The sequence below is a fragment of the Nothobranchius furzeri genome, chromosome 3 (assembly GCF_043380555.1).
Source record: "Nothobranchius furzeri strain GRZ-AD chromosome 3, NfurGRZ-RIMD1, whole genome shotgun sequence".
Lineage (NCBI taxonomy): Eukaryota > Metazoa > Chordata > Actinopteri > Cyprinodontiformes > Nothobranchiidae > Nothobranchius > Nothobranchius furzeri.
Genome location: NC_091743.1, coordinates 82,255,687 through 82,270,048, shown reverse-complemented (window position 1 = coordinate 82,270,048; position 14,362 = coordinate 82,255,687). Strand labels below are relative to the sequence as shown.

General features: G+C 44.5%; 3 protein-coding genes across 3 annotated transcripts; 2 read left to right on the top strand and 1 right to left on the bottom strand.

The window, feature by feature from the left end:
• Position 1: 1 nt before the first annotated feature.
• LOC107384578 (zinc finger protein ZFMSA12A) lies at positions 2 to 4,042 on the bottom strand. Its single transcript, XM_015957908.3, has 12 exons — positions 3,898 to 4,042; positions 3,109 to 3,311; positions 2,827 to 2,895; positions 2,651 to 2,746; positions 2,480 to 2,578; positions 2,286 to 2,409; positions 1,917 to 2,214; positions 1,797 to 1,843; positions 1,569 to 1,687; positions 1,018 to 1,504; positions 449 to 904; positions 2 to 359 (listed from the first exon to the last, which is right to left on the bottom strand). The coding sequence occupies exons 1-12, from the start codon at positions 3,920 to 3,922 to the stop codon at positions 145 to 147; spliced, it is 2,238 nt and encodes a 745-aa protein (XP_015813394.3). The 5' UTR covers positions 3,923 to 4,042; the 3' UTR covers positions 2 to 144.
• Positions 4,043 to 6,741: 2,699 nt separating this feature from the next.
• Positions 6,742 to 9,246, top strand: si:ch211-207l14.1 (uncharacterized). The gene is made up of 4 exons (XM_015957918.3): positions 6,742 to 7,520; positions 8,530 to 8,754; positions 8,833 to 8,931; positions 9,111 to 9,246. The coding sequence occupies exons 1-4, from the start codon at positions 7,215 to 7,217 to the stop codon at positions 9,216 to 9,218; spliced, it is 738 nt and encodes a 245-aa protein (XP_015813404.2). The 5' UTR covers positions 6,742 to 7,214; the 3' UTR covers positions 9,219 to 9,246.
• Positions 9,247 to 9,271: 25 nt separating this feature from the next.
• LOC107384584 (vesicle transport protein SFT2B) lies at positions 9,272 to 14,284 on the top strand. Its single transcript, XM_015957917.3, has 8 exons — positions 9,272 to 10,052; positions 10,785 to 10,874; positions 11,099 to 11,184; positions 11,427 to 11,508; positions 11,629 to 11,664; positions 11,736 to 11,794; positions 11,869 to 11,898; positions 13,393 to 14,284. The coding sequence occupies exons 1-8, from the start codon at positions 9,984 to 9,986 to the stop codon at positions 13,427 to 13,429; spliced, it is 489 nt and encodes a 162-aa protein (XP_015813403.1). The 5' UTR covers positions 9,272 to 9,983; the 3' UTR covers positions 13,430 to 14,284.
• Positions 14,285 to 14,362: the final 78 nt, after the last annotated feature.

The window sequence follows — 14,362 nt, the reverse complement described above, 5'->3', positions numbered from 1 at the left end:
GTTCCTTCAGAGTGGTGATGGTTTAACAGAATCACAGGTAGAAAAGCTCCAGACACATGGGTGGAGTTCATCCCATCATTCCCAGTTACAGGAAAACTAATGAAGGCACGTCAGCAAAGACCTCAGGGCCCATGAAGCTCCGCCTCAGGCCTCCTTTGGGGTCTCCACCTCCACCATGTCTCCGTCAGCGCTCCTGTGGCTCAGCAGGTGTCGGTTCAGGTGAGTCTGGCGGGTGTAGCTCTTGGAGCAGAGGACACAGGCGTAAGGACGGACATTACTGTGGGACAACATGTGTTTCTTCAGGTCAAACCTCCTCCGCAAACATTTCCCACACTGTGGACACGCATACGGCTTCTCTCCTGCAGGACGGACAGACAGATTTAGAACCGGACGAGGGTTCTGCTTCACCCGAGTGGGTCATGGGACCTGTTCCGCATCTGCGACTCACCTGTGTGGATGCGGCGGTGCTCCGTCAGGTGGCAGGAGATGGTGAAGGCCTTCCCACAGTCCTGACAGACGTATGGTCTTTCCCCCGTGTGAGTCCTCATGTGCTTCTGTAGGTCCCCTCCTGAGGGCCATCCCTTCCCACACACGCTGCAGACGTATGGTCTCTCCCCGGTGTGCTGCCGTACGTGCACATTAAGGCCGGCGAGTGCGGTGAAGTCCTTGGGGCAGTGGGGGCAGCGGAAGGGCCGCTCCCCGGTGTGAGTCCTCATGTGGCCCTCCAGGCCCTCGCGGGTCTTGAAGCATTTGCCGCACTGCGAGCACAGGAAGTGGCTGTCGCTGCTGTGGCTTGCCCGGTGGGTCTGCAACCCCGCCAGGGACCCGTATGACTTGTCACACTGGTCACACTGGAAAGAGCGGCTGGTGTGTGTGCGCTGGTGGATGCGGAGCTGGGTCACACCTGGACACACAAACAGGAACACACACTTCCTTGTAGCCATCTGTCTGGTCTCTTAGCTTACGTTTGCGTTGTAAGGGTCAGTCTCGGAGCCCAGGTGGACCTGGACGCGTTACCTGTGAACGTCTTCTCACAAAAGCGGCAGCTGTAGCATAGCTCCGCCCCTTCGGCCGAGTGCGTCTGCAGGTGACGCAGAAGCAGCGTCTGCGAGCTAAACTTCTGCTCGCAGATGGAGCAGGAAAGGTCGACCCCGCGGTGCTGCACACGGTGGGAATCTCTCTCTTTGGCCGTCGCAAACATCTTGTTGCACCTGCTGCAGGCGAAGCCCGTCTTGTCCAGGTGTGTCTGCTTGTGATTGGTCAGGCTGGACAAGTGGTAGAACACTCGGTCGCACTGAGCACACTGATAAACGGGCCGCGCTCGGTGGGAACGCAGGTGAGTTCGCAGCTCGCTTTTGGTTTTAAAGGAGGTGTTGCACTGGAAGCAGGTGTTGTTCCTGAAGGGGCGGGGCTCTTCTGAATCCTCGGGTATAATCCGCAGTTGGACGGCACCAGGCGTTAAGGCTGACCCACAGGCCCGGTTTGAGCGCAGGTGGCGGATCACCTGTAGATGAGACTGATTACAGCTGAAGGTGTCTCTGGGTGTTTGAACCAGCAGGTGAACTCACCTGAGATCTGTAGATGAAACATTTACCACACTGAGGACACCTGTGAGCCACACGCTGGGAATTATGGGAAATGCTGAACAGAGCACTGGCAGGGACCTCAGAGCGATCTGATTGGCCAACTGGAGGAGGTGAGAGAGCATCGGTGGGTCGTTTTAGCCCGTGTGTGTGTGTGTGTGTGTGTGTGTGTGTGTGTGTGTGTGTGTGTGTGTGTGTGTGTGTGTGTGTTACCGGAATTTTTTGTCTGGGCAGCCCAGTTGTGTGCTGAGTCCTTTAGCCTGTCAGAAGCAGAGAGGTGATTAAGACAGCTGTGTTTGGACTCAGGTGGTTCTTGACTGAAGCCAGACTCACCTGTCCAGGAGCTTAGGTGAGCTCTGATTGGATGCCTCTTGTTCTGCTGGTGACAAGCTCTGACCGGCCTCCTCCTCCTCCTCCTCCTCTACCTCCTGCTGCTCGTCCTGCTCATCCTTAGTCATCACCACCACCTCCACCTTCACCAAGTCCATGTCCAAATCGTGAGGACTGCCTCCGTCAGAGGGAGCATCTGATTGGATGGCTGTATCGTGTGCCAGGGAGTTTGGATGAGAGGGGTCAGTGAGGAGAGGGTGGGACCAGGCGGAGAGGAGGGTTTTCTCTGAGTCTCCGCCCACTGAGGAGAACAGAACACTAGTTCAGACCTAAACCCGGTCCAAGTGACTTCTCAGTTTCTGACAGTTTTACCTGCCGCTGTTGCGCCTGCCTGATGACAGCTCTGATTGGTCAGAAGTTCCCTCAGGTCGTTCTTATCTGCCTCCTGCAGAAAAACCTCCAGAGCAGCAGGGGTGCTGTCGAGCCACGAGGCAGCCTGCAGAACACAAAGACAAGAGGTCAGAGGGAGAAGAAGAAAGAGGGGAGGAGCGGGGAAGGAGGAGCACCTGTCTGAAGTCAGGAACCGGGAAGAGCTGTTCGATCCTAGACAGGAGATTAGACACGAGGGACTGCAGGGCGGAGTCAAACCTGTGATCAAACACCTCCTGGAGGAGAAACACAAAGAGAGTGAAGGGAGGATGGAACTCAGGTTAGAGCTTCAGGTGTAAACCTCCAACCTGCAGGAGGCGCTGAGCATCAGCAGGAGTCTCCATCAGTTTGTTGGTAAGTGTTACCAGTGCAGAGCAGCACTCCACCACATCTTCATCCTGCTGCTGCAAGAACAGAGAGGGAGATGTTCAGGAGTAAAGGCATCAGGACACACGGAGGAAACACGGATACAAGAAATCTTTACCGGTGCTTCAGAGATACAGCGGATCCGGTCCAGATGAGTCAGAACATCAGCCGGATCAGAGAGGGTCACCTGTAAACAAAATCACATTCAGGAAGTCGTTTCTCTCATGATGCATCAGGCTGTGTAGAAATGACCTTTGTCTAAATATTAAATCCTGTGAAGGAGGGTTAAAAAGCAGCAGAAGTTTGTTCTCTCAGCATCTATGTTGTAACAGGACACCTGCATGCAGGTGAGACCTCCTCACACCAGCATCACTACGCCTCTCCTCTAACAGAAACCCACCTTGGCCCTGAGAGCCAGCAGCAGCAGACCCCTCTGTCTCTCCGTCAGCAGCTGTGGGACAGTCTCTGTTACCAGGGACACAAAGTCCTCCAACATCCCATAATGCTTCAAGCTTCGCTGCTGGACCACCTGCCACATCGCTGCCGTGAGGAGGCGCAGGGGAGGGATGAGGAGGCGCAGGGAGGATACAGGGAGCGGGAAGGCTGCAGAGGAGGACATGACATGTTACTGTAGCAGAAGGTCATCAGTTTTAGGGCCAGTCTGACACTCCCATGGGATATACTGGACAGGGACCAGTGAAGGCTGCGTTCCATTTAGTTTAATCAGTCCCGTTTCTTCAGGAGTTAACACAGATTTAACTGTTTAGTTTACCACCTCATCATTAACTCAAATCAGCTACATCCAAGCCGAATAACAGCTCTATGTGTTTGCTACCAGGCTAAACCCCTGTTAGTAAAAGCTGCTAACCAGAATTAAACCTACTAGTTAGTAAAGTGGGCAGGGCTGCGCTGGCCCTGCTGTTACTGCTGCAAACCACCAGCATGAATATCACCAATATGCGTTAATAATTAAACCTGGTGAGGTAATAACAAAACCAAACTATCACTAACCTAAATCCAGCAGGTGACGTGCTTATTACGGGTGTGTTACCACAGAAGACCAGAATAACTTCTACTTTGATTTACAGAAGCGGGGTGCTCTCTGGCTTATGTTTCCTCTAATCACCGTCACTAAATAAACAAACACCAGATCCGGATCAAACCGGTTGAAGTGAATCTGCGAGCTCACCTATAATGTCACAGCCCCCGCTCATCCTTCCCTCTGTTGGTAAATCCTCCGTGTAGATTTGGGCTAACAGCTAACAGCTAACTGTTTACGATCCAGCCTGACGCTAACTCCGCCCTCTGTACGTATGACGTATGAACAAAGCGCGCATGCGCCTCGGAAGGAACAGCTTCACCTGATTTCACCTCCATTTTTATCACCTAAAAACAAGGAGAGGTTGTAATAAAACAAAACAACTACTGGATTTTATAAATATATTAAAGGAACAATTCGAAGGTATCTGAGAGCAATTTTTTTTAACTTTCCAAAATAAAACTCAAATGTAGAATATTTTAAATATGAAGTTCAAAGAAATGTTTAATCAAAATTACAATTTCTAACTTTTCCTCTTCATGAGTTGAAATAATGAAATAGGGTCAATAAGATCACACCTGTCAAAAACACGCCATATCCTTTAAACATGTCCTAAATTCTAATTATTTACAATTCTTTCAAATATGCAGATACAATTCAAAATTGTAGCCTCCAGGAATGGTCAGTTTTTCATCTACAGTCTGACCTCTTCAGTATCTGGCCATTTGGAGACATAAGTCTTAACTGGTGCTTTCAATCTGCAAGAAAGATACTGTTGCTTGGCCAAGGTCCCTCGCAAGCACCCGCTAAGACTGGTTTTTATTCACAGAACAAGACAGATGAACAATATGAGTAACTAATCATATAATTATATAATGAAATGGACAATATGGTTAAATGAAATGTTTTGATTAATCTATGCTTAAATTATTGGAGTTGAAATGAATATTATTATTATTACATTGAAAGATTAACAAGGATGAAATTAAACATGACCCATATATTTAATCAGCACACTGACTGGACAAGACACACTCACCATATCTCAATGATGCAAGTTATAATTAACGTCACTGCACATAGATATTTTCTTATCCACAAAATCAGCACCTTCATATCTGAGGGAGGTGTGTTTCTGAATTTGTTGGCAAAACCCCTTTACAGGGCAAGTTCTGATTTATCAGTAAACCAAGATATAGCCGTTATTTAAACAGCATCACTTCCTGAGGGATTCAGTTGAGCCTAACTCTGGCTGGCCATCGGAGGGAAACTCTGCTCCCATCGCACCTTTGACAAGCTGTCAAAACCTGTTGCATGCTACGGCTAATACAGCAAACGGTTCCTTCAGAACAAAGCTGAACCAGCTTCGACTCCTTCAGAGTCCTCCTCAGACGTCGTGACCTGAAGACATCTCGAGACCGATCTAGTCGGCGCTGCGGTTTCTTCTACGGACTTCGGTACCTTTGGGGTCTCCAGGCCTCAACACATTCCGGATCTACCACGGGGGTCTCCGAGCTAGTACGTAGACTCGACAGACTGATGTGGTTTTATAAACCATCAATTATAGTTTATAGCAGACCAAATTCACTCCCACTCAGAACTCAGTTTCTCCAGATAAGAAGGCTTTGATAACTTCATATTCACACATCATCACACCTCACATTCCATCCACTTAGATTCATTCATCACATGAAGTGTTTTCTAGTTGTCATGTTTTATATTGTTTAGAAAATAAATTTCTTACTTTTTATAAACTTGACTCTGTTTGAAACAAAGTGTCTTACAATCCCTGAATAAATAAAGAATTCTAAATCTTCTGGTTAAACATTCAAAGATCAGTCAAACTGAATTTCCATATTTATAAAGGAATTCATATCTCATTGGTCAAAGTGTAGTGTAGTATAGCTTTAAAAGCACCCAAAATACATACATATGCTATTACAATATTTTCTAAAGACATATAAAGTTTAGGGCTGGGACTTGATTAAAAATTTTAATCTAATTAATTAGAGGCTTTGTAAATAATTAATCTATATTAATCGCATTTTAATCGTTCAGGAAAATGTGCTCTCAAAGCAAAACTTTTAATTAAAATTATGAGACAGAGAATCAAACATTAGACATGGTTATTACTGTAAACTAAAGCTTTTAATAAAAAAATGCATTTTAATTATTCAAATGTCACTGTGTGATATGAAACAAAACCCAAATCTACTAACATTTATAATTACAAATAGAAAACACCTGCAAAGGGTCCCTGAGCCTTTAAATAGTCTCTCTGTCTAGTTGAATGACTGAAATAAATTTGACTTTGCACCAGATTCTAATTTTTCCAGTTTCACTTGTTTGTATAATTGGGAGTTCTTATTAGCATTTCTACTCATAATGTAGTAAAAACACACATTTAAATAATAATCCTTCAAAATGACAGTAGAACAGGCACAAATATGATCTAGGACTTAAATGTACTAACCTTTAACACCGGAGCAGGCATGACATATTCTGAGAATGATCAGGAACACTAACTGGTTCCAGCTGGATGACTGGAGGATGATAATTATGCGTAGATGATGGGATGATAAAAGATCCTGGCGAGGAAACAGGTGAGCGGACCGTCCTTACATGGGAAGTCCTGCTGTCATGTTAATAAGGGGATCCTGCAGATTTTTCGCCTTCAGCAGCGAATCTGGTGTGATCTCCAGCCTGATCACAACTTTCTCGTTCCTCGCTGCCCCTGATGCACTTAACCATCCGCCCCTTACAGCTTCAACACACCTCGCTGCTTAATGATAGTAATAAGTATGTACAGTCTATGATAGTAATGCATGTGATGTCTAGACAGAGACTCGTCTCAGAAACATAATTCCCCGACATAACTGTTTAGAAAATCATCAGAAAAGGTTTAGTGTGTTTCTGTTTTAACTAACTAGTACTAGAAAACGAGTATAAATATGAATTATTAAATAACTACTCTTGAAAATAAGATTTTTTTATGTATGTGTACCAAATATTTTGATATTTTCCCACTAAGTAAACACAGGGAGATGGATGTGTTTATCAGATCTATAAATGAGCAGCTGAGGTGTTTTCAGCTCATGTGACACAGATCCTATAAGCAGGTGTAATCTTTCTCCTCCTCCTCATTCTGGCGAGAGTAACCGGATTAACCCGGCTTCAGGTCAGAGCTGCACTCACAGCAAAGACTAAAACAGAAGGAAAACAACAACTTCACGAAGAGCAGGTCAATTATCTCTGTGCTGAGGCTTCATGGATCTGCAGCAAGCAGACAAAATCTGCAGTCTGGATGAAGGTTTCTTTCTCTTCCTCTTCTGCCACCTGCTGATCACCTGCTACGTCTGGAGCTAAAGCTATACCTTGCAGGTGTTTAGATGGACATTCAGCATCACAGTGAACCTGGTTTCAAAGTGTCTAAAAGTTGGATTTAGCAGCAGGAACATTCTTTCACCATGGATCCAGACAGAGAAGAGGATGTGTTCTCAGATGCTGAAGACCTGTTCTGCCTACGAGATGACCTGGAGGAAGAGGAGGAAGAGCAAGAGGTTGGAGAAGAAGATGCCAGGATCTTCAACATATGGACGCAGCAGTACAGAGGAGGTGAACGACAGAAGAAGCAGGAGCAACAAGCAGAACAGGAGGAGGGAGAAGAGGAGGAAGAGGAAGAAGAATCAGAGGATGGAAGACCTGAAAGCAAGTGCAGCTTAGAGCTACCAGCCCAGATGAGATCTGGCCGCCGGTCGTCACTGCCATGCCCGGTAAGAGATGCTGGATTCTGGAGGTGCTGGTTTTGATATTTGTTGGGAATATTTTCTATAAAAGTGCTGTCATTGCGAGGAGGTGAAAGAAACCAAAGAATGCCACAATGGAGAACGGAACAGTTCTTATGCCTCACTGTGGAGGGTCCAGGACACTCGGAGGAGATCAGAGGGGAGATATCGCATCCTCTCTGGTCTGGGATGTTTAGGGATCCTTCAGGAGGAACTGGAGAGCGTGTGAAGAGAAGGAGGTCCAGATTTTCCTCCTGGAACACAACAGGACCTCCAGTGTGGAAGCAGATGGATGGATGGATTGATGCTGACAGCGTCAGGTATCAGGGTAATAGCTGGTCAGGTAAAGGAGCTGAAGACCATCTTGACAGAAAATGGTTGGACGAACATCAAACATGTCAGACATGACAAGTCTTCACTTGGGTCTCCTAGTTAATCTTCATCCAGTCAGTTAGTTCAGTCCTCAGAGGTGGTCACGGATCCTCATCTCCTTCACCCTGAGGGAGGAGGGCTCTTCATTAGTTCCCAGCGCCTCCTCAAACCCTCAGAGCTGCTTCACTGCCAGATTTAGCTCAGGGTCACTGGGGTCAGAGGACTCAGGTGCAGTCAGGTGTTAAAGGCAAACGTGACCTTAGAGAGCCGCTAATCTGGTCTTTAAATACAAACAGACGAGTAACACATGTAAACATTTAAGGAGAGTAAAGGATGCATAGATTTGATCAGTTTATTTTGGTTTGTTTACATTCTGCTTCCATATTTGGTCTTTTTTTTTATTCCAGTTTTTTTTTCACCTGTGAAATTTCCAGTTAATCAGTGACCTAAGATGATCAATTGGTTTCCTTTGAATTACTGATAAGTTGATTATTTTCTTGATTAACCGATTGAATAGTTGATTCATTTGTTGGATGGTCAGCATATCTGGTGACTGGTTGGGTTGTCGTTTGGTGGAATGGTTGTTTTAATGGTTTATTGACTGGTTGATTGTCTCTGTGTGCAGGCTACCCTCACAGCCATGCAACTGTCCCACCTACATTCATCCACATGTGCTCCAGTGACAGCGAGGGTTCTGCTGCGACGCTCCTCCTCTCGTCGCCTCCTTCCCTCCCCTCAGGAAGACATCATCCCACCACTTGAGCAAAGACCGTTACCCATACCTCCCATTCCTGAGGCTGTTCCACCTGAGAGGCGGGGCCAATTCAGGAGGCGTAACGTTATGTCGCTGGTGGGTAAAAAGACCAATTTCTGTGAAAGACACATTTTCTAATGATCTTTATAATTTTAGACTATGTTTATGTTGCAGAGTGATGCATATAGTACATGTCTGATCTGTCACAACAACCTGAAGCAAGGATCCGGTGGTAACAGAGAGCTGCAATGCACACACACCTTCCACAAGGAGGTAACAGAAACACCCAGAACACACACTTCCACCAAAACCAAAGCTGTCTTGTGTGTGTGTGTGTGTGTGTGTGTGTGTGTGTGTGTGTGTGTGTGTGTGTGTGTGTGTGTGTGTGTGTGTGTGTGTGTTCAGCATTTCTGCTGTTGTCTCATAAGCTGTCCTGTCATCTCTCTCTGTAGTGCATAGAGGAGTGGTTGTGGACGAAACAGTCCTGTCCAACGTGTCATGTTCAAGTGTCCATGCCACAGCCTGTCTACTGGAACTCCACCAGGGTCAAAGTCCCCTGAGACCTCCTATAAACTCAACTATGTCTCCATCAGAGTCATCTGAAGGCTTCATCCCAAGATCAGAGGATGGAGAAAACATCCTGGGTCACACTGACAGAGGATGGAGAAAAGTCAGTTCTTGGAAACCAAAGCTGAGCTGTTGTTGACTGCTAGTCCCAAACCCACCTGCTTTTTCATTCATCTCCAGCTGACCCTTTTAAACGGGTAACAACTGTTTAAAGAAGACACAAACTACAAAGAAGGGACTTTTCATGATACCAGTCTGTGAAAGTTGTTGGAAATATTAATGGACCCTAAAGGACAACTGTGTCACCTACACATTTTTACATCTTCAAACTGTGATGATTTTTGGTAATGTTTTACATTTCAAGTGCAAGCAGAAGTGTTCCAGTTATTGTCTAATCTGTATTCAAGCGTGTAGCTGCTTTATTTAATTAAAATAGTAAAATTCAAAAAGTTTATTTTTATTATTAATGTTTGCCCTCCATTTGATTTTAGTGTTTCACAGACTTTATGCTCAAATAAACAACATTTTTTTCTGTAAATCTTTCCGTCTCGGGGGAACAGCGCCCCCACAATTCACGGTGTGGCCGGAGGATGTATTGCAGGCGGAAGTTGTTCACCTGTTGATAGAAAGACCGTTCTGTTTTTTAATCGAACTTTAACGCCCTGAAACACCTGCTGCACCTGAAACCTGCGACACCCGGGAAGCCCCTGGAACCTCTCCCCTCGTGTGGCTCTTCGTCCAGCTGAAAGACGGAGTTTATGGATAAATTGAAGCGGGTTTTGAGCGGACAGGATGAGGGAAGCGCAGATGGGAGCGGCATTTTGGAGGTGTTGTTATTTGTTAGCTGTTAGCTGGACGCAACCTGCTAGAGAACGTGAACAATGATCAGAACGTTTCTGAGTCCGGAACTCCATTAGATGTAAACTTACAGACAGGAAACAGTTAGTTTACAGTGAACTTCAATAAAGTATTCATATTAATAATGTTTAAATTGAATAAACATTTAAAATCGAAGTTGAGATACAAGGGGGAAAATGCTACAGAACCTCACTGGGAATGATTATGTTTTTAGAGTTTTCCTAAATTTGACAGTAATGAATGAAGTTTTTTTCTGGATTTTTGAAAATTCAATAGAAACAGCATTGATTCCATTTATGGTTGTTTTTTAAAACACAGGAAAGGTTTCTCTTTACCTTGCTGACAGTTTCGTTTGCCGACTGCAAAACATCCTCAGAGCTGACGCTGATTAACTGCATTGATGTTTATTTCGGCGTACTTAACACTGAAAACGTCAGCAATAAGCTTTCTTAAAGCCATTAAAGTCATCGTGTCAAGCCGATATTCGTAACTGCTTTCATACCCAATCCTAGATAAGTTCTTCATCTTCTAGAATGTATAATGCTCTAGTAATAACTATAGACACGTTTATAATAAGTATAAACATGTTATAACAGCTTTTTAAAAGTTCCATCAGTGAAAAATGCATTACAGGTGCATTTCTTTATCCTCTGGTCCTAATGATGATGATGATGATGATGATGAGGGATTCCTGTCTGCAGAGAGCCAATCAGGCATCGACGCTGGCTTGGGGGACCAGGATGAAGGGCTTCCTCATCTGTTTTGTTCTGGGAGCTTTCTTCTCCATCCTGGTGAATTACTCACACCACACTGTCATGTTTCCATGGTAACACCTCAACTCAGATATTTCTGTCATTCATAAAAATATATATAACAAAAATATCTGTATTCATTTTTTGTCTGCTGTGTTTGCCAGGCTGCCTGGTTCCATGGTAACAGATGTCCATCAGATCTGTTTCCAGGGTAACCACCTTGCTCTTGTTGCCACAGTAACAGTCTGTGTATCTGTATCCAGGCCACCTGCTTGTTGTGGATCCCAGGTTTTGGACTTCCCGTGTTCGCGGTCCTCTACACTTCAGGGAACATCTGCGCTCTGGCCAGGTACCAACTGGAACCTGTTAGAACCTACCAGAACTCAAATGAACAGACTCAGATCTCACTAAGTAGACCTGAACAAACCCATGTAGACCAAACTCTCTTCTCTGGCACTGAAAGTGAAGGACTTCATTACCCATCATGCCTTAGGGTCTGACTTCACGGAGTGTTTTTGTTTTAAATGAGGACAAGATGCTCTCTTGTGGTCACATATAATAATAATTATTATTATTTTGTTCTGGTTTCAGCACCATGTTCCTAATGGGTCCATTGCGCCAGCTGAAGACCATGTGCGCTAAAGAGCGAGCGCTCGCCACCGTCATCATGCTGGTGAGAGCAGACTTGGTTCTCAGGACCAGGTCCAGGTTTTTTTGGGACTTTCAGAAAGTCAGATGGTAAATCATGAGGTGGATTAGTTAAATCTGAGTTGTGGTGTGAATGTTTCTGCAGGCCTGCCTGGTTCTGACGTTGTGTGCTGCATTCTGGGTAACGAACCGTTCTGCTAGAACATTGTGAGTCTGGTTTGTTGTTGTTGACGTGTGTTTGTGTCGCTGCAGTGGAAGAACAACGGGCTGGCTCTGCTCTTCTGTATCCTCCAGTTTCTGGCCTTTACCTGGTAGCACACGCACATCAATACACACATTACTGTATTAGTGTCATCACTCTGACTATTGTTATTGTGTCTTACAGGTATGGCCTTTCATACATCCCATTTGCTAGGTATACACACACACACACACACACACACACACACACACACACACACACACACAGTGAATGTTTGCAAAACAACTCCGTTCGTGTCAGAGGACACTGTAGGGTCGGGGAGGGGGGCGAAGCATGACACTTAGCCTGGCAGGTCGCCAGGCTTATAAAGCGCTGGGGGAAACCCTGAGCTCTTTGCATCACAGACATCATATATGCAGACACAACTTGGACTGCTGCCGCCATCTTGGGTGGGTCCCCAGTGATTTTATTTCTACTGAAGGTATTTCCACAACACCTTTTATTATGATTTTTATCAAAATCAGACGTATTTATGGTATGATAATTCAAATATAAATATTATTAACATAAAATAAATATTAAATCCCATCAGGTAGGCTAGAAAAGTCAACAGTAATCCCACATGATCTGTTTTCAGTAGTACGCTGGTTGTTGCAACCGTAGGCTGAACAACAACAGGGATAGTTGATCACTCTGCTTTGACTCCTGTTGGGTTTGGAGAGTGAGGACCCCATCCAATATGGCAACGACACTGTTATGCTCTCCAGCACCCAATGGCGCGTCTATTGGGCAATCCCCATCTGTACCGGGTCGGCCCGGGCCGGGTAGCGTAGGTTGTTTACATATCTGGGTGGCCTGGTATTTTTCCGGGCCAACCATGGCTCATTCTCAGCCCTCTTCTCGAGGGGGTCTGCTTCAGGCCGACCAGGGCCAACACACCCACTGCTGACAGCAAATTCACACCTTCCATTAGAGCAAGCCTCTGATTGGTGGGTAGAATCAGCCCACATGGGCTTAAGACAAGGATGTGTGGAATCAACCGGGCCAGGCTGGGGCCGACTGGGGCTACCCGGCCCGGGCCGACCCGGTACAGATGGGAATAGCCCATATGTAGTCGTGTCAGTGGTTGGTATGGCGTTATAAGTCTGAAGCTTAAGTCATTCACTGGCAGCCATTTCCTGATCAGAAAAGCCCTTCGCTGCCAGCGTTTTTCAACGTTTTTACTGTTTTTTAAGAGTCACAGAACGTTGCGCGCTAGCATGATGTCAACGCCAAAACAACCAAAACAAAGAGGAGACTCGCCTCTTACATCAGGAAGCATCCACGCGTTTCGAGCGTTATCCATTTTTTCATAATCCGTTGTTGAATTGTGATCGGCAGAAGCTTTTCCGGTTCGCACCTCACTTTTTTTACAGCAGCGGCCCAAAACGATCTCCTAACACATGGATGTTCTGCTTCCTGATCACGTGACGTACGCGGATGAAGATCAGCTTTAGAGCTGGGATGTTTGTTCTCGCGGTGCGGGGGCTCGTTCAGACGCCCACACAGTTAAAAGAAAATGCAAATGACGACTTTAGTTATTGGCAGTTAATGAGTTAACAAAAGGGTTATTAATGAACTCTGAATTAGTTTAATGTCCTCAAAGATGAATGAGTGAATGTCCTGCTGTGATTCAAATGAATGTGTAAATGATTTCCTGTCTTTCAGAGAGGCTGTCATCAGATTCTTCTCCCTCTGCATGTAAAGTCCTCTGACCAATCAGGATGCAGCTCTCATTGGTCTGTATCCAATCAGGGCTTAGCTGGTTCATTTCAAATCGATGCTTCAGGTCTTTTAAAATCATTTCATTTATTTGATCAAATTCACATGTAGCAATACTTTACTTTTAATCTTCTTCAAAGCTTTAGTCATGAGTTTTATTCATTTAAAGTCATTATGTTGCTGTAAAAATGAGTTTTGATTGATTTAAGTTAGAGCAGCGTGGTGTTGACACCAATCAGAAATTGTATGGATCCACTGTGATTTTTTTATTCATAAATCTAAAGTGACCTTTCATCTTTCAGCTATGATTATTCTCATTTTAACAGCTTTATTATTATTATTATTATTATTATTTATAGTTACCTGACTTACTTGTGGACATTTTTCCACTCTAAAAACATAAACATGCAGAGTATTTAGTTTTCTATTTTTTTTATTACTTTCTTTTAAAAACTAGTCTTTAACTAACTTATTAAATAACCTGCTAGTTTAACTGGTCAGTATTTAGTTCTATCAGAGTGCAGGTGGGTACTTTAACTAACCACGTTAACAGAGAAATTATTAAGCAAACTGTTTTTTGGTGATTTGTTAATACTGAGTGAAGTTATGGTTTGATTTAGTTTCAGGTCTGTTTTTATTTCAAACTGGAAAAAAAAACTTGAGTTTTTCCTGTGAAACCAAAAAAAAAAAAAGATCAAATCTTGTTTAAACTAGACACTGATGTTTGCTTATAACGATGTAATAAGATCCTCTGTGTTAGAATAAAGCTAATTTATCACTAACTGTGTTCTGGTAGATTTTAGATTTCTCGTGTTATTAATAAATAAGAATTTTCTGAGGTATTTGTTTTAGTTTCATCATTAAAACCATTTTGTTTCTAGTTTTGGCTTTTGGATCTGAAGTCGTGAGATCCAGA